A 17,539-nucleotide genomic window follows, 5' to 3' on the forward strand; every position below is an offset into this window, starting at 1 on the left:
TAGTGCTCTTCCTAGACCCTGACTAACTTGGCCTTAACGAATTCTAGCTGGCTTATAGCCTGAGCCTTTTCTTCTGCAAGTCTATAGATAACCGTCCGAAGCTCGGCTTGTTCCTCCTTAGACTCCTAAAGGCATTGAGCGAGAAAGATAGGGTTCGGGCCAACGAGTTCGTCGTCCGATTGTTATATCCTCTATTAACCTTCTTTGTTCTAGGTCAACTAGAATCCCTAACCTTCTATAAGTTATAATACTACGGCGGCGGCAATATCGTAGCTTATAATAGGTTCTTCGAACGTGACGTAGGGGCTGTCGCTTCCTGACTAAGAGGAGTTGTTAATGCTTCCTTCGGCTATGCCCTGGTTAACTATGTCGTCGAAGTTATCTTTGGTATAGCTTACTATAGCTATTTTAACTATATGGGTTGACTTATCGATTATAGCGTTCTCCTTGCCAGGTACCTATTTCCAATTCTTTTTACTATAGCACTCCTGTTTAAAGTGTCCTTTCTTGCCATAGTTAAAATAGGTAACCTAGGACTTGTCCTTATATCCCTTATCTTCGTGCTAGGTAGCGTCTATATACATCGGACCAGTATAGGTACTATACAATATACTAGGGTACTGTCGCTTTTTTTTGTTATTGGCCTTGACGAATATAGGCTGCGTTCTATATTCCTTGCATTACTAGTGCCTAGTATAAATCCGATCGTCGATATAGATAGCTATAGCAATATATTCGTCAAGCGTATCGGGTCGGTCCTTTTAGTATAGTTTATCCTTAACTTCTTCCTTTAAGCTATTGTAGAATAACTATATAAGACTTTCGTCGTTGATCTTATACTGAAGTAAATCCTAGTGGAACTATATAGTATAGGTAGCCGCCGATTTTATCTGCCTTAGGTATACGAGTCGCTCTTACGTATAGAGCTTTTTATTATAGTCTCCGAATACCTTTTGGATTTCCTGCTCGAATTTGTCGTACGATTTGAAAATTTCAATGGTAAAGTTATCCTAAGCGTCCGTACTGTTGGTTAGCCAATCCTTAAGGGTGGGTTCAAACTATCGAAGTGCCTTCCCCTTAAGCCGTGAGGAGATAAATATAACTTTGGCAGATTCGTCCGTAAACTTGTCCGGGTAGTACTTAAGGTAGGCTCTTATAGATATAAGGAATCTAGTGAGTCCTTCTTTGTCGCCTCCGTACTTAGGGGGTACTTCGAGTTTGGCCTTGTCCTTGGGCTTGCCGTTGTAGGCCTTGTTGACGAGCTGCTGTATATGGCTATTCTCGGCCTTAAGCTAGGCGATCTTGGCGTTGAGAGCCTCGAGAGCCTGCTGCATCTGGCGTATAGTCGCAGCCTGGCTCTGGGATTCCGGGGTGCTAGGTGTCTGGGGCGCCATGATGGTCGGTGGTACCTTCGATTTGAACCGTGATAGAGTTAAAGGGAGTGAGCAACGTATGACGAAACCATAGGCAGTCCTGCCTCTGAAAGGGTTCGCCGGTCGAAGGTAACTGCTGGTCGGACTATAGGTCTCAGTGAAGCTAAAAGGTTTATAACAATGCTTGTCGTAATATCCGCACAATAGGTAGAGGCTATTGCTTGTATTGCTTACTGGAGAACTCCTAGAGTCCTCTAGAACGAATGACTATATACTAGCTAGTCTTGGTCCGCTTACCAGAGCTTACCAGTGAGCCTAGGTGATCCTGCTCATCCGCTCACCAGGTGAGCGGGCGCTCCTATATATGCTCATCAGAGCTGCGAGCGCTCTTGTATATCCCTGTGTGCAATGATTGGCTGCGGACATACCCTTGTCCGCCCCACCCGGTCACTGCATGTGTTCAAATCGTGATAATAACCTCCTAGCCAACTGGCGCATTGCAACCACTGATAATGGCTGGACTACTAATGCTATAGGCCTGGATTGGATCAAGCACTTCGACTACTATACGGCGTCCCAGGTAAAGGGCAAGTACCGGCTGTTGATCCTCGATGGCCACGTGAGCAAGCTCGAGTTCCTCTGTGCCTTCTGTGAGGCCTTCTTCGCCTCCATGACGGAGAAGAATGCCCAGGGTAGCTTTGCAGGTGCTGGCCTTATGCCGTACGATCCAGAGAGGGTGCTATCCAAGCTAGATGTAAGGCTTCATACACTAACACCCTTGAACTCGCGGGCCGGCATACTACAACCTTGGATCTTCCAGACACCATACAACCCTCGAGAAGCGACCTCGCAGTTAACACTCATCAAGACTCGCATTGCCAACCATCAAAATAGCTCCCCAACCTCGATGTTGGCTGCTGTGGACCAGCTTGCTAAGAGTACAACGGCGGTGATGCACTATATGGCTCTCCTTCGTGCAGAGAACGCTTCGCTCCGCAAGGCCAACGAGGCACTAAGCAAGCGCCAGAGAGCAAAAAGAACACGTGTACAGCTTGGAGGATCGCTTGCAGTACATGATGCAAAGGATCAACTGGGCCAGAAGGCCGTGGTTGGGGAGGTGGCGCAAGAAAAGGAGCAGGATAGTGGTGGTGCAGGGGGGGGTCGTACGAAGGTTCGGTGCTGTGGTGTGTGCGGCAAGCCTGGTCATAATGCCCGCACTTGCCAGGAGGTTGTAGAAGCATCTGATTCAGCTGTTTCCGATGTAATTATAGTCGGTTCCTAGTATTATTGTGGTATAATCGAGGATAGTTGTTAAAGTTTGGCAGGGGGGTGGGTCATTCGCTTATATGGGTCACTCGCTTATAAGATACGTTATATATATAATGATTCATCATACCAAGTGATGATTCATTATGCATGTTCCATTACATCATGCATGCAAGCTCAGACCTACTCGCATCCTGTATTTAAAGCCTACTTTGCAGTCTCGAGGATTTCTTTCCTCCTGCAAGTTCAATATTCTTGCAATGCAGTCAGTTTACCACCAGAGGCTTGACCCTAGCCTTGAACGACAGCCCTCGTGACAGATAGTCTAATATACCCTATTTTAAGGTTCTCTTCAAGATATCTCCTTAACTTAGCATCTTGCTTTTCGTTAGTATAGTATACCTTGAAGAACTTCAACTAGGCCCCTTCCTTAAGTTTAATTTCGTGGTCGCAAGGTCTATAGTCTGGTAGCCCCTTAAGATGCTTTGCTTCGAACGCCGGGTATCCCTGGTATTCCGCTAGGATCCTGCCTGTTTCCGCGTTTTTCTCTGTACTTCGGTAGTACGAGAACTTATCTCCGGCCGTAATACTGGCTGCTTCCCTCTGGGTGACCTAATCCTGGAATTCTAATTCTCCGGTCTCGTTGATCGAGATGACAGCGATTTCGATATCGTCTGTGTCTCTCTAAGCCATACGAGGGCGTCGTTGCAAGTGGCGCTGTTTCTAGCCTAGTCTTGCCAATTCTCGCTGTTCTTTCTAGTGACTGCCACCTTTTCCTGAGTCCGTAGTGCTCTGCCTGGCACTGTCCGTCTCTTGTGGTGGATCTATAGGGGCCGCCCCCCGGGGTGATCTTCCCTGCTGCGGTCTGTCGTCTGCGCTTTCTATCTTGTTGGTTGGATATAGCCTAGTCTCGAGGTTGTAGGTGGCCACCTCGCTTCCAACTGATGTCCGGGTCGTAATTGAGGGTAATGTGTGTAGGGTAATGGAGAGTGGGTCATTCGCTTGTCTGGGTCACTCGCTTATCATGTACGTTAGGGGCCTTTTGTTCGAAATTGTCACAGGATTCCCCGCTCCTGGTCATGTGTTCGGCTCTGATATTTGAGGTCTGGTCCTGCCCCCGCATCTGTCATCTAATTAGATCTTGCTCTCTCCGTCGCAATATCAATCTTGTATGTGCGAGCTGACCCGACCGGTGCACGTACAGAAATAGTGCTCCTAGCAATGCAACGCATTAAACTCAATGCAAACCTAAGATCTAGCAAACAATGCAACGCAGTCATACTTGGGGGTCCGAGTGTTTTTCAATTGTTGGCCCCCTCTAAAGAGGGGGTGATCAAATCCTGGGGTAGGAAAAGCCTATTAGAAACCAATGGATGGATGGATGGATGGAATTTATTTCGCCCAGAGGCACTGAGCCTAAAGGGTCTTGGCACGCTAACTATAAACGATTCGTCCGCTTCTCCCATAATCTCGCACAAGCCCCTTGAGTTGCCCTTTGCGCAAAGCTTTCTAATACCTTTTGCCTCTTGCCTTAATCGTTAGCAGATCGTCTTGGAGGTTACGTTCTCCAAGTGTTCAGCGTCCCATCTTCAGCAGCTAAAGCGGGATCTGCTGGTTGAGGCTATGTGGTGTTAATGTAGTTCCGCTATTGTGATTGGTCCCATCGTTGCCTTTGTTCGTCGTCTAAATCTAATCTCTTCGTCGCCATTGCATACTTGATCGTTTCCCGGACCGCTTTCATGTTTGGCGCCATACCTTCGGGTCGGATGGCGCTTTCCCTCCCAGGTAGAAAGAGAGGCTCCCTCGTCTTGTCGCTGAGCATTGCAGCATGCCTTTTCTCAGATCGATCCATCTCACGCATCGAAACAGAAAGTGTTCCACTGTTTCCCTCGCCTGGCCACAGGCACATATATCTGACTCGACCGCACCAATCCTCCCAGGAAAGCCGTTCAGCCTCGCCATTCCAGTTCGGAGTTGTGCGAGTACACAGGCCTCTTTTCGCTTCAGTTTGTCATAGAGATCGCGAGTGTGCTTACCTGGCAGTGCCGCGTCCAGAGCCTTCGAGAACTTCCCCACTCTTTCAGGGAGCACTCTTCCATGTCGTTGTTTGGCTATTGCCAGTCTGATTGTGGTAGACTTGGCCTAGGGCATTCGGGAGCGGGGTGCATGTCCTTGCTTTGTTGCCCTCTGCGCTGCCGCTCTCGCTTCTGCTCCCAATACGAAGTCGCCTTCCGCTGGTATCCACAGGAAGTCAACCGAGTTCCCTCTCTGTTGATGCAGCCTTGTCAACTTGTATATCTGCCGTATGGTGCCATGGCCGGATTGTTGACGTGGTTGTCTAATTGCTGCCAGCGCTGACTGGTTCCTGGTGACGATGCGCCCCTGTCTTCTGCGCCCTGTCCAGCCCAGACCTGGGGATAGTCATGTGGCCCACGACAGATCCCACGAGTATGCACGGGCCAACTGAGAGCTGTATCCTCCAACTCTCGGTTGGACCGTGCGTCAATAGCACCTTCCGGGAGCTGAACTATATATAGATACATGCAGGGCGGTCATGTTCTTCAGTGGTCTGGTATTGAACGATGGCTCAAAGTGACCGTACGGACCATGGCGCGCTCCTCAGGCCCTAGCACGACACGTACGTTGTAGGAGCTTTCCAATATTGGTGTAGAAACGTCTGGACTGGTGCCTGAACGTTTGGGGTGGATGGATCCCGGGCGAAGTCGAGCCAGAAGCGGCGGGAGTCGAAACCACCGCGGCTTCACTAAGTTAGCTCGATGATGAGCCATATATATCCGGGGAGCACCATACCTGTTCATTGCACCTTCTTTCTCTCTCGTAAGCTCATAGAAACTTTAAGATATAATTGAAATTAGTAATAGATCAGCACATTGTCCTAGGCTTTATATCGAGATCAGGTTCCGGTAAAGGAAGCCTAGGAAGAAGGGGAGAAGATATACTTAGTCCAGGCTTCCTAAATTCTATCGTGCTCCGCCTTCGTGTCTGCAGTAATAAAGGGCTTCTCATTACCCTTCTCCTCGATGGCACTGACTATGTAAGCCTAGAGGAGCGCTTTAACCCTGGCCGGGTCCGCCCCGGTGAAGCGCAACTGTCGTTGTACCGTCACGGTGAATTGAGAAGTGCATTAGGAGTAGGAAGAACGACGAGAAGGTGAGGAAAGAAGGGAGTTCTGGGGTTTGGGAGGGGGGGAAGGAGGCCACGATAGCAAGAGCGAGGCAGGCCAGCAAGGCCAGCATACCGAGGGTCGAGGGTTGGGCGTAGTTGGTTCGCGTCCCCGGTTCAGGGACGCGAACCTGGCGCCAAAAAATGCACCCCCATCATGAATGCGCGGGGCGCGTGCTGAGGGGACTCAGTGGGTGTGAACCAAGTAGAGCGGGCGACGCCTTCCGGCCTCCGTCGCCGATGCCGTTTGCATTCGTAATGGAGCCGGCCCCACTCTGAGAACGCGAACGGGTTCTCGGCCGGCAAAACTTCGGTCGAGGCGCTGGCCCGTGCTTGCTGAGTCATCAAAAGCAGTTGTGCGAAAAGCAAGATTTTGCGGGGGAAATCGAGGGACCTTCGGGGCGAAACACGGACGAATCGGGGACGGTCCGATAAGTTAGCCCAACAATCACCGACGCCACCGACTGGTAAAGTGGTAGCAGTCAGCAGTAAGCATGGTGCTTCTCCTCTCCGACGAGAACTGGAAGCGAGAGAGGTCCATGAAGCTATTGATTGATCGCGAAACGTGGTTGGATGCACGAAAACATGGGTTAGATCGTGGTGTACCTTGCATAGGAAGGTGCCATGGAGGGGTTGAGAGACACCCATCTGAGCCATCTCTAAGAGATCTGTGAGTGAGAACTGTGAGTGTGGGTGTTTATGGCCGAGGTTCGGTTTCTTGAACTCTGAAACCGAAGTTACCAGTAATGCCTCCATCCCTTGTCGATCATCGTCTGTTACGCGCCGTAATCATCAATTATCTTGATCGCCATTATCAAGCCGCCTCTTGCATTGTAACAGCGTAGACTGCAGGTGTACTGTATGAAATCATACACACAAAACGCTAAGCAGTTCAGCTGGCTTTATTAAACTCCGGCCGAAGCCCATGATGCTTCGCGATTTAGCCTTGTTTTGGTTTAGGAAGCGATCAGCGACTAGGCTCGTTATGGCCTGGCGTTTGTCCTGGCGTCATGCATGTCGGAGTAGGCCCCGGGTTTATCCCTGCGAACTCTTCTCTGCTTCACCTCAACATTTCTCCTCCACTAGTCCACATCGTTGGCGTCGATGGCTCGCCGCCAGCCCATACGCCGCCACCTCCGTCGCGTGACACTCCGATGACAGCGGCATGGATGATTGCGCAGTTGTGCTCCGGTCGCAACTAGCCAGGGCCGTGGACGGGGAGCAACCGAGCCCGCCTGATCTGAGGCAGCTGGCGCGGCGATCTACAAACCGAACGTCGCCAGACCGCGGACCAAATGGCGACAGACGACCCCGCCGATTGCGACGGGCCCTCAACAAATTCGCATGCTGCAGGTGCCAGAAGAAGAAAACAAAGGTGCCAACTCCGTTCGTCCTTCTCCCGCCTCCCACAAGTATTGCCTACAGGACCTAATCCGTCTCTCGATCCTCCAGTGCGACGGCGAACGGCCATTATGCGGTGCATGCGTGAAGCGCGGCGACCTCGACTGCCAATATCCGGTCCGAGAGGGTGCTGTCTCACGCTACGCGGACCTAAAGTTGACGTCTGAGAAACTGAAGCGCGAAAACCGGGATCTCAACGAGTTGTTTGCCTTTATCATCTCCACGCCGGAGACGGAAGCCTTTGAAGTGTATCGCAGGCTACGAGCTACCCGGGATCCCATCGCGACACTCAACTTTCTCAAAGACGCCGACACCTTTCTCCGCAACCCTTCACCGGGTGAGTATGGCACTGCCGACGCAGAGGTCTGGAGAATCGATGCGGTAGCACTCGCAAGAAGCGTCATCAAGGTTCCCGCTCGACCGTGGACCTCCGTCGCCGGGGATGGCTTGGTATCAGACCTCGTATCATCCTTCTTCAAGTGGGACGCCCCGTTTATATGGTCCCTCATCGACAGGGACCTTTTCATCCGGGATATGCGACGCGCAAGTCAACTCTCAAGCCAGTTCTGTTCACCATTCCTTGTAAACTCTCTCTGTGCGATGCGGTCGGTCAGTCATTCCCTACGCCCTAGCCGTCATTATCCACTCCCTGACATCCTCATTGGAACGCTACGCAGATATTCTCCGAGAACGTCCGACTTGTCAGCCGCGCAGCTCAAACCAGTCTTGCCTCCCGCTTCTTGACAGAGGCCAAGCACCACCTAGACCTCGAAGCAGGGAAAGTATGTCTGACAACGGTCCAGGGACTCTGGTTGATGTACTCGGTGTCGTGTCATGATGGGACCAACAGAGCCGGGTCTATGTACCGCCTCGCGGCTCTCGACATGCTCTCGAGGCTGAACCCGGAGAAGCTGTTTGCTGAAATGAGCGACCAAATACCCGGGGAGGCAGAGATGCGCCGAGCATTAGCACGGCTGCATTGGGGCATGTTCAATATCGAATGGTAAGCATGCCATTTGGCTTCTTGGTTGTGTAGTGGTGACCAGGCGATAGAGGTCTCTGAGTGACTAACAAAACTCGGTGAAAAAGTGTGTTATCCAACGTCTATCTTAAGCCGCCGCTGATACCACCTCCCACGCTCCCCTATTCTTACGATGAGCGCGACGTTCCTGGCCCCAATACAGACGTCTTTGGGCAGCCTTCCGGACCGTATTCTCCAGAGCCACCCTTTTCACCGGGTGTGCTGCCCTTGATGAATCAGGTTTCGGTCCATCAATACCGCGTCATAGAATACAACACCCTGCCACGACGCACCGCGAGCTGGGAACAGGACATGCGCGTCAGACGAGACTTCCTTTTGCAACTAGGAACGCTAGAAGGATCTTTGCCCCCGACTCTCCGCTACCGCGAAAACATGACGCCGCAGACGGTATTTCTAAAGTGAGTCAAGCATCCTGTGTGCCACGCACAAGTCACAATTCAAGTCAATTGCTAACAACACCACGCTCCCGCTGCAGAAGTTACCTGAACGTTGTAGCCTACAACGTACTCCGCCCATTGCACGCCAACACAGTCGTCGCAGAGGGCCGCACGGCCAAGGAGATCACGATCGACCTCTGCGCCGTCGACACCGACCTCATCGAAGCCTACGTCCGCCGCTGGGGACTGGCGGACTACTCGTCCTTCCTCGCGACGGGCGTCTACAACATCACAGGGACCATACTCCCCTTCCTGGACGAACCTCGCGCGTGCAACATATTTGTCCGCGGCTGTGCCTTGCTGCGGCTGCTCCAGCGGAACCTTGGCGTCGCCAGGAGGTTTGCGCAGGGGATCCTGTCCATGTTGCGGAGGATGGGCCAGCGGATCCCGGACGAGGCGATCCCCTACTTTGAGGGGCTGGAGGCGGACATCCGGGAGCTGAAGAGTGTGCCGGTCGACTTTGCCCTGCCGGTGCGGCCTGAGATGAGCACGGCGTTGGCCGCGGAGGATGTTGCCGAGGGCAGAACCCTCGGCGCTGATCTCGCGACCCTGTTGGAAAAATGGGGCACTGGTGGCTAAAGCGTGCTGGCAAGGTAGGATTACTGTGCTCTATAGGTAATGGTGGGTTTCCTGGCGTGGCACTTGCATTGATCTGACGGGAGAATGGAAGTACGCGGACATAATGGGTGGCTGTAAAGGGTCGGTTTGTTTGCCAGGGACAAAGGCTTTGTCGGCGCATTGTTCCTTTCCGCACAAAGCCGTTTGTTTCCTTGACAATGAGACTGTCAACTGGATCTCATGTTTGCCGATGGTTCTATTTTCTATATTAACCCTTGAATCTCAGACCCTTAAGGTACAACGGGCTGTGATGTACCCCTGGCCTTCATACAACCATGAGTGACCACGCAACTAATCCTTCCGCCTCTACCCACACCGATAGTGAGCATTCAAATACGCCTACACCTAACATCTCTCTAGCCTCAAGCCATACGCCAGTCTGCAGCTGTTGTCTAGCATATCAAGCGGTGAAGAACAGGGAGCGGGTCAGAAAGGCGCTGATCCTGGTCCACGATCACGCTTCGGCGCTGAACGGGAGGGGATATGCCAGATCTGCAAAGTCCGAGTTCCAGAGCATTCTGATCGGGCTTACCGACGTGTGCACAATGTACGACGATGCCGAACGGATGCTAATCCGAGCTGCCGATGGCACCGCCACATATGAGCTCAAGCAATCTGCCGCCAAACTTGCGGCTAGCATAATAATCGCCGCAGGTCGTCAGCTCGACGTCTTGAGTGATGCTATTGTCAAAGCCCAAGGCCCTGCGTTCTCGAAGGGTGAGTGAGGGTGCGTGGGTAGGTAAGTAGTTAGTACAGTAGTGGCGATAGAACTGCAGTTAGGAGATGAACATGCTGAACAGGTGCAACGGACAGCTAGATGGAGTGCCAGTGTAAGAAATTCATAGTTGTTCTCCTGTCGGCTCCTTATTATTCATCTTGATCCACAATCCATCAGATGGCTCTGTTGTTATACATTGACAATGCTGTCTATGCACACTATGACTGAGATACACCCATGGGACCCATCGTACTCAGGTTCCTCATGATAACGAGAATGCCTCCAAATTAGGTATCTACCTTTCCTGTGCTCGCAGGTCACCCTCGCGGCTCCGCGTAATTGGCCGGAAGATCGGGAGGCTCCGCCGGAAACTGAACAGCATCAAACTTATCTGTCCAGCAAGGTGGGTGCCACAACCGACTGACTTTCGTGCACGCTGTTCGAGAGTGGTTAATCGTGAAACTCAAAGCACCAGGTGTGTTGACTTCCTTCCATCCGTAGCCACCATCAATCTGAGACCGGAGGTTGACGATGACATCGTTTACTAACCAGCACTCAGCAGTTCACCAACCGAAGATACAACGCAAAGATGGTCTTCCACCCAGAGTATCGGGAGGACTACAAGGAGCAGATGCTCATCCTCTCGAAGGCGTTCCAGGCCAAGCAGGCCGCCAAAAAGGCCGAGGTGGACAGAAAGATCGCCAAGTATGCCATCCCTGGCGTAACCCCAAAGAAGCACATCTACATGATCACTGCGGACGAAACCAAGAAGGACCCTACCCAATGCCCTTGTACCAGTCCGTACTGCCGGGAAGACAAATTCATCTTCTACTGTGAGTGTCCGGAGTGTGGCTGCATGGAGGTATACCTTATCCCTGGCCACTGCATTCATTGCCAGATCAACTGCGATGAAAAGAACTCGACCTTCTGAGCGGCCAATCGCCACGACTCACGAAACGGCAGTCTGACATGTCACGATTTGAGGTACGCCAGGCAGGTCCACATAGACACACTGTCTTCTACAGCTGGTTTGCTAACTGTTCCAACTTGGCCAGTCAATCACAAGTCGGTGCCGACAATCGACATGACCTGATCACGGAAAGCTCGACAAGGACAAGGAACTTCGAGATTCTCCCACTCCGAGATGGACATAGCATTCGAGACTCAGATTGTGTGAGCTGTGGCACGCGATCGTACCAGAAGTTGAGAAAGCGTTTGCAGTTTAGTCACGGGTCTAACCCTGCAAGGCATTGAGGATGGATGGGGAATACGGCTAGTCGTCTGCAACTACAACTAGTAGCAGCCCAGAAATACCAGTCAACACCCATATTGTCTTCTTCCTCTGATGAAAATGTGTCACTGGTTCCAGACATTCTGAGTGTGCAGTCGCTTTGGCAGCGGCAACCGGCTTTCAGGCTCCCAGAGCTACGTTCGCCCAGACATACCTACATCAACGTCAAAGGCGGGAGTCGAAGTCCATCAGTATGCATTATAGAAAGGCCTTTTTCTATCGGCAGCCTTGTTCCTTGCTTGAAAAATTGGAAGCGTCTCCGAAATACCTCAATCATATGAGGGAAAAACAAACTCGGATGGCTTCTTCAGTGTGTCAGGTTACAATGACCGGGCACACACTCTCCTCTCACACAAGCGGAGAAAGGAAAGGGTAACATAGGCTGTCATGTAGGCGATCTCACGAACCATGCCGAACAAGCCTCATGTTTACGCATCAAGGGCTTCCCGAAAGAGTGATATCATGTCCTTCGGCGATGCTAAGGCTTGGTTGTGCACCGTGATACTTGCACTTTCCGGCAACGCTGCGGGGCATGTGAACGAACTCAAATGCTGTCATGTCTCACTCCATTTCCTTTCAATAAAGGCTATTTTAGGCACTTTGCTACCTCGTGGCTTGCCGAGGACTGACTCAGCGACCACACATGTCGAGCTTAGTGGCTGACGGGATGCCGAAGGGAGTGGTATGTTTGGGAGGCGTAGGTAACTCGGTGCTTGACGCCCAAAAGTCACATGTGAGATCGGTCCTTGGAGGAAGATTAGGCTTCAATTGGGAAACCCGCGATGGACTCCACAGTATTCCAGAGCACATGGAAGTCCTCAACGCCCAAACCCGAATTCGGCTTCCCCGCGCTCCCCACTTGTTAATGCCGCAGTCCGGGCCACTGGGTCCAAGGTTGTCCTAGATAAGCGCAGCCAATCAGCAATGCACTTGTCGGCCGGAGTGCACCCGAACAGGCAGGTGGACCGTGCACCTCCCCCTGAGGTGTTTCCACTGTCAAGGGATGCATGCTTCGCCGGTGATGGTCCCGCTGCTTCTCTACGGCCCTGCTGTGGCACAATTAAGCTTCTCCATATCCTAACAGGCGTGCCATTACAACAGGCATCTCCCATGTACTGTTATGGCATTACTAAGGGCACTTTCCTGAGCAGGCTCGCGCAATGCTCGGCGTGCTTTTATTGAAATTTGACAAAGCTACAAAATGCTGATGCCTGGAGTGGACCTCACCCTCCAATGTCCCCGAAACCTTAGTGTTATTGGGCCGCTCGTAACGCTAAAGCGCAGAAACACCGAAGAAGCCAAGATGGCGGGGCAGTGTAACCTGTTCACTGGGACTTAGGCCAATAATTAGGCCCCTTTAGCCACCGGATCTCTCCACGGGCCGGGTCTCAGCGTGGGGTGACCAAGGCCGCCGACGGGCCGAGTCGAGTGGGCATCCAGGGAGCGACCGGACAACTGTGGAAGGTGCAAAGTTCCATGGCTCCTTCCATTTGGTACTTTACCTGTGGCTCCCTCACCTGGTGTGAACTTTGAAGATGTCGGTGACCTTGGAGACCGTGGAACCATCGAATTGACAGTCAAGTCGGTTCCTCAACCCGACACTTCAGCATCATGGTCCAAATTGCCTTCGTGGCTGCGGTGCTCTCCGCCGCGTGCGTGAGCACTGTCGTCGCATCTCCCACTCCCAATCCTCCCGGAGGCGTAAACCCGCCGGACCAGGCCGTGGCGGATGCTCATCGGACTTCCCGTGCCGCAAAGACTGGGTTCTGGTATGCCAACATCGACCACACCTCTGCCAACGTCCGGGGTTACGCGCCTGATCTCGATAACGACTATACCTACGAGGTCTTCCGCGCTGTCACTCCAGGCGACGGTCCCGGTATACAGAAGGCTATCAATGAAGCGACCAACGGGGCCAGCCGTCACGGCCAATGGCTTGCGTCTCAACCCAGGGTACTGTTCTCTATTCCGTTTGGAATACCACGGATGGCTGACACTCTGGACAGGTCGTCTACATCCCCCCCGGGGAGTACATCGTTGACAAGACGATCTACATGAATACCGACACCATAATTATGGGCGATGCTACTGATGTGGGTGTCCTCCATTAAGAATGCTTCATGGCCGAACTAATACGGATCCCCGCAGCCTCCTGTCATCAAAGCCGCAGCGAACTTCGCCGGCGACGGCACCCTATTCTCAGGCCAGGACCCGACAACGGGGGTCTCGGGCGAGCTTTCGTTTGCCGTCAGCCTCAAGAACATCATTCTTGACACCAAGAATGTTGCCGGAAATCAGCCGTTCACTGCGCTTTATTGGGGTGTTGCCCAAGTGGCACATCTCCAGAACGTCAGAATCCGCATGCCCTATTCTGTCAACGGCGCCGGCCACTCCGGCATGCGGCTGGGGCGTGGCTCCACGCTCGCTGTCTCGGACGTGCGCATCGAGGGTGGTCAGGTAAGAAAGACTCACTGCAACACCATTCACTCTTGCCCTGGCTAACGTGCGCAGAACGGTATCTGGCACAACGGGCACCAGCAAGCGGTCTACAAGAGCATCTACTTCTACCAAAACACGGTAGGCATGCTGATCGACGGCGGCCATACCATCAGCATCATCAACCCAACCTTCGACACCGTTGGCACTTGCGTTCTCAACACAGGCGGCTACCCCTGGATTGGGCTCATCGACGCCAAGTCCATTAACTCGGGCGTCGTCCTCAAGACGACCACCTGGCCGTCGTACGTGATCGAAAACCTTGACAAGGACACGCTCCACAGCAACGTGGCCGAAGGCCCGAGCGACTTCGTCCTGGGCCCACAATCGCACGTCGCCCAGTTTTCCTACGGCAACACGGTGGACCGCAACCCCGTCTATGGGCCGGTGAGCGCGACTACTCTGTCCCGCCCGAGCGCCCTGGCCCCCTCCGGCCGCTACCCAGCCATCGCAGCGCCCAACTACGCCAGCAACCCGGTCTCCGACTTCCTCAACGTTAAGGACCCGGCGCAGAACGGCGGGCGCAAGATCCTAGGCGACCACACCATCGACGAGTCGGCCGCGCTCAACGCCATCCTCGAGCTCGCCGCCTCCCAGAACAAGATCGCCTACTTCCCCTTCGGCAAGTACCGCGTCGACTCCACGCTCATCATCCCGCCCGGCAGCCGCATCGTGGGCGAGGCGTGGGCGACCATAACGGGCGCCGGCTCGTATTTCGCCGACGCGTCCAACCCCAAGCCAGTCATTCAGATCGGTCGCCCGGGGGACGTGGGTGTCGCTCAGATCCAGGACATGCGCTTCACCGTCAGCGAGGTGCTCCCCGGCGCGATCATTACCCAGTTCCACATGGCCGGCCGCCAGCCCGGTGACGTGGCGCTGTGGAACAGCCTGATCACGGTGGGCGGGACGCGCGGGGCCGACAAGCTCACCAACGCGTGCCGCGACACGAGCAACCAGTGCAAGGCGGCGTTTATGGGGATGCACTTCGCGCCGACGTCGTCCGTGTACGTGGAGAATGTATGGAACTGGGTCGCGGACCACGTCACGGAGGAGTTTGACGGCGGCAGTGCCTTCGCGGCGGGCAGGGGCGCGCTTGTGGAGGCGACCAAGGGCACGTGGCTGCACGGGTTGGGGTCTGAGCACTGGTGGCTGTACCAGCTCAATCTCAAGAAGGCAGAGAACGTCATGGTCAGCATGCTGCAGAGCGAGACGAACTACGATCAGGGCGACAACAACCCGATGGTGGTGCCGGCGCCGTGGACGGTCGAGGCGCAGAAGTGGGGCGATCCGGACTTTAGTTGGTGTGCAGGCAATGACAAGAGGTGCCGGATGGGCCCGGCGAACTACATCAACGGAGGGAAGGGCATCCGCACGTATGCGTCGGCCTCGTGGGCCTTCTTCAGCGGGCCGGGATACCAGGGCTGCAACAATGGCTGCCAGCGCATCATGCATTTCGTGCAGCAGACGCCGGCAGACTTGCAGGCTTTTGGTTTGTGCAGCAAGGATACGGATGCCACGCTGAGGTTGGCCAACGGAACGGAGATCGTCACGGCGAACGGCTTCACCGGCTCGTGGGGAGGCGATGTTGGTAGGTATACTCCGTAGGTAGCAGCGGTAGTATAGTCAGTCCTGTGTGTACAGGGTCAATCGATTATTCTCGAGCATACTATGTCGGTTCCGCAGGTTGTGTACTCTTCGCCGTTGTCCTTTACAGACGTACGAAATGCAACGCCATGTCTCTTCCGTCTTGCCCCGGTCGGCTAATTCCGATGGGTACCGCATCCGCGAGCGGCTGCTCAACGGCCTCGAACTCCTTTGCCATAGTACTCAGCCCTGGGAGCCAGGGCCCAGGTGTGACAGTGGAAAGTCATGACAACGAGGCAGTAGTGCGGTACTTTGTGAAGCCACAGCGCGCTGGCCGTTTTAATTGAGGCAAGGATGAGTATGTCAGCGCCGGATGGCTGGACTGATATCGTTGAATCAAGTGCCGCATCCTCGATTTCAAACTTTTCCGAGTTGTCAAATCCCTGCTGCGCCTCAACACGGCCGCATCCGTGCGCGTCGCGACTGCGCGCACCGTGTCTTCCGTAGGATGTGATCCTGGTTAATGGATGGCCTGCTTGTCATCCTCACCGACTGCACAAAACGAAAGGACTAGGACGCTGATACTGGCCTGGCAGTTCAAGGTTCATGCTTCAGGACCGTTGGCCGGTGCTGAAGAGGAAAAAATAATGAATGCAAGAAAGAACGGGAAAAGGAGAAAAAAAATCGTGTTACTCCGTCAAACGACTATGGTGGGTCAGCAGCCTCATCCTGCAATGCCCCACAATTCTGTTAAACATAAAATTGGGGCTGGTGCTGAGCTCACGATTTTACCAAGTTCATTGAACCTGTTGAATGGAAACAGGAGCATGGCCGACCGAGGTTATGTAATATACTTTCAAAGCTCTACGCATCCCGATTGTCTTATTCTTAACCTTTACTATGGGAGTCCGTCTCCTTTGCATTCTCGAAACTTCGCGCACGTGACCTCTCAGCCCCGTCGCACTCGTATCCATTTTTAGCCTGTCTCATGATTGGTTTGGCAACGGCCACAGCCCACGGATCGTCAGGAAACGCACCAGGTCCACGTCACTGTGTAATGCGTTGGGGTTGCCGTGCCACGTTTTCCGCCCTGGAATGCCAACATAAATACAAACTCGGCTCGAGAAGCCGCTGCCGTCCCGCTTCGTCTTTCCCGCATCCCTCGGCTTTTATTCGTTCATCCCGTCTTTCTGTCCCAGAACCCCAAAACACGACCGGTACGAATTACGACGTCCAACTCCCGCCAAGATGACATCAACCAGCATGACAGCCGCCGCATCGGCGACGTCAACAGCGTGCGGCGGGGCCCTCGTCTACGACATCCCCGTGCAGGATGCGTCCTGCGCCATGCCCTTCGGGGGCAACCACACCGACATTATGGCCAAGTGTTGCGGCTCCGCCGACGTGGTCAGCTACTACAACAACTGCGGCCTGTTCTGTCTCTCGCAGGATCAGACCGTCCGCGAGCTCATGGACTGTTTGTTCAAAGAGGGCGCGGCCGACAACGCGGTCTTCTGCCGAGGCAACACCACCGCGAGCGCGACGGGTTCGGCCACGGACCTGCCCGCGTCTGCCAGCGCATCTGTTGTAGCGACGGGGGGCAGTGGGGCTAAGACCAGCGGTGGGACGTCCGGCACCGCGAGCGGGAGCGGCTCGGCCGCGACTTCGACTACTTCGGACAACGCGGCGCCGGGTAGCAGCGTGCCGAGCTTCGGCAACGGCTTCACCGGTCTTGCCATTGGCGCTCTGCTGTTTTCTGCTACTGCCTTTGGAGCTCTCGGCCTGTGATTTCGAGTATTCGCTGGGTTGGGTCGGGCGTACTATCCTTACCGAAGGAGCTGGTCAAATCGCTGAAGTGCCAAACCGCGAAATTATCCCGAACCGACTCGCTCTCCCTCTAGGTCCATCCTGGAAGAAACGTAATTAGAGCTAGGTTTGGGCGGTGAAGTCCAAAAGGGAACGAACGGTTGCGGAGTGGTTGGTGGAAGTCGTGAGATTCAGCACCACCTAAGGATTTTTTGCTGCGGCAAACTTCATTTCCTTCGGACGATATCCATGTCCATGGAAGAGTTTTCACGTCCCATCTTGTTTCATCTTTTTCAGAATGGTAGAGTCGTTTTGCGTGGGTTA

The 17,539-nt window shown here is 53.7% G+C and overlaps 5 protein-coding genes across 5 annotated transcripts; 4 read left to right on the forward strand and 1 right to left on the reverse strand.

The window, feature by feature from the left end:
• Positions 1-5,586: 5,586 nt before the first annotated feature.
• B0T15DRAFT_259982 (uncharacterized protein) lies at positions 5,587-6,524 on the reverse strand. Its single transcript, XM_062863314.1, has one exon. It carries the CDS (start codon positions 6,477-6,479, stop codon positions 5,940-5,942), a length of 540 nt encoding a protein of 179 aa, XP_062718741.1. The 5' UTR covers positions 6,480-6,524; the 3' UTR covers positions 5,587-5,939.
• A 39-nt stretch (positions 6,525-6,563) lies between these two features.
• B0T15DRAFT_538674 (uncharacterized protein) lies at positions 6,564-9,648 on the forward strand. Its single transcript, XM_062869698.1, has 5 exons — positions 6,564-7,197; positions 7,275-7,832; positions 7,901-8,226; positions 8,313-8,663; positions 8,741-9,648. Exons 1-5 carry the CDS (start codon positions 6,988-6,990, stop codon positions 9,279-9,281), a joined length of 1,986 nt encoding a protein of 661 aa, XP_062718742.1. The 5' UTR covers positions 6,564-6,987; the 3' UTR covers positions 9,282-9,648.
• Positions 9,596-10,045, forward strand: B0T15DRAFT_495531 (uncharacterized protein; the record flags this gene model as incomplete). Its single annotated transcript, XM_062867105.1, has 2 exons — positions 9,596-9,641; positions 9,717-10,045. The coding sequence occupies 2 exons, from the start codon at positions 9,596-9,598 to the stop codon at positions 10,043-10,045; spliced, it is 375 nt and encodes a 124-aa protein (XP_062718743.1).
• A 2,830-nt stretch (positions 10,046-12,875) lies between these two features.
• Positions 12,876-15,430, forward strand: B0T15DRAFT_559472 (glycoside hydrolase family 55 protein; the record flags this gene model as incomplete). Its single annotated transcript, XM_062870509.1, has 4 exons — positions 12,876-13,282; positions 13,336-13,422; positions 13,478-13,786; positions 13,841-15,430. Exons 1-4 carry the CDS (start codon positions 12,941-12,943, stop codon positions 15,428-15,430), a joined length of 2,328 nt encoding a protein of 775 aa, XP_062718744.1. The 5' UTR covers positions 12,876-12,940.
• Positions 15,431-16,435: 1,005 nt separating this feature from the next.
• On the forward strand, positions 16,436-17,435 carry B0T15DRAFT_260022 (uncharacterized protein). The gene has a single exon (XM_062863316.1). It carries the CDS (start codon positions 16,658-16,660, stop codon positions 17,195-17,197), a length of 540 nt encoding a protein of 179 aa, XP_062718745.1. The 5' UTR covers positions 16,436-16,657; the 3' UTR covers positions 17,198-17,435.
• The last annotated feature ends 104 nt before the right edge of the window (positions 17,436-17,539 follow it).

This window comes from Chaetomium strumarium (genome assembly GCF_033439665.1).
Source record: "Chaetomium strumarium strain CBS 333.67 chromosome Unknown B0T15scaffold_6, whole genome shotgun sequence".
Taxonomy (NCBI): Eukaryota; Fungi; Ascomycota; class Sordariomycetes; order Sordariales; family Chaetomiaceae; genus Chaetomium; species Chaetomium strumarium.

What these genes read in the sequence shown, in the direction of transcription:
- B0T15DRAFT_259982 (XM_062863314.1), bottom strand. Translation starts at nt 6,479, where the DNA reads ATGGCTCAGATGGGTGTCTCTCAACCCCTCCATGGCACCTTCCTATGC.
- B0T15DRAFT_538674 (XM_062869698.1), top strand. Translation starts at nt 6,988, where the DNA reads ATGGATGATTGCGCAGTTGTGCTCCGGTCGCAACTAGCCAGGGCCGTG. An exon ending in CTCTCTGTGCGATGCGGTCG is followed by an intron (nt 7,833 to 7,900) that starts GTCAGTCATTCC and finishes AACGCTACGCAG; the next exon opens with ATATTCTCCGAGAACGTCCG. An exon ending in GGCATGTTCAATATCGAATG is followed by an intron (nt 8,227 to 8,312) that starts GTAAGCATGCCA and finishes TCGGTGAAAAAG; the next exon opens with TGTGTTATCCAACGTCTATC.
- B0T15DRAFT_260022 (XM_062863316.1), top strand. Translation starts at nt 16,658, where the DNA reads ATGACATCAACCAGCATGACAGCCGCCGCATCGGCGACGTCAACAGCG.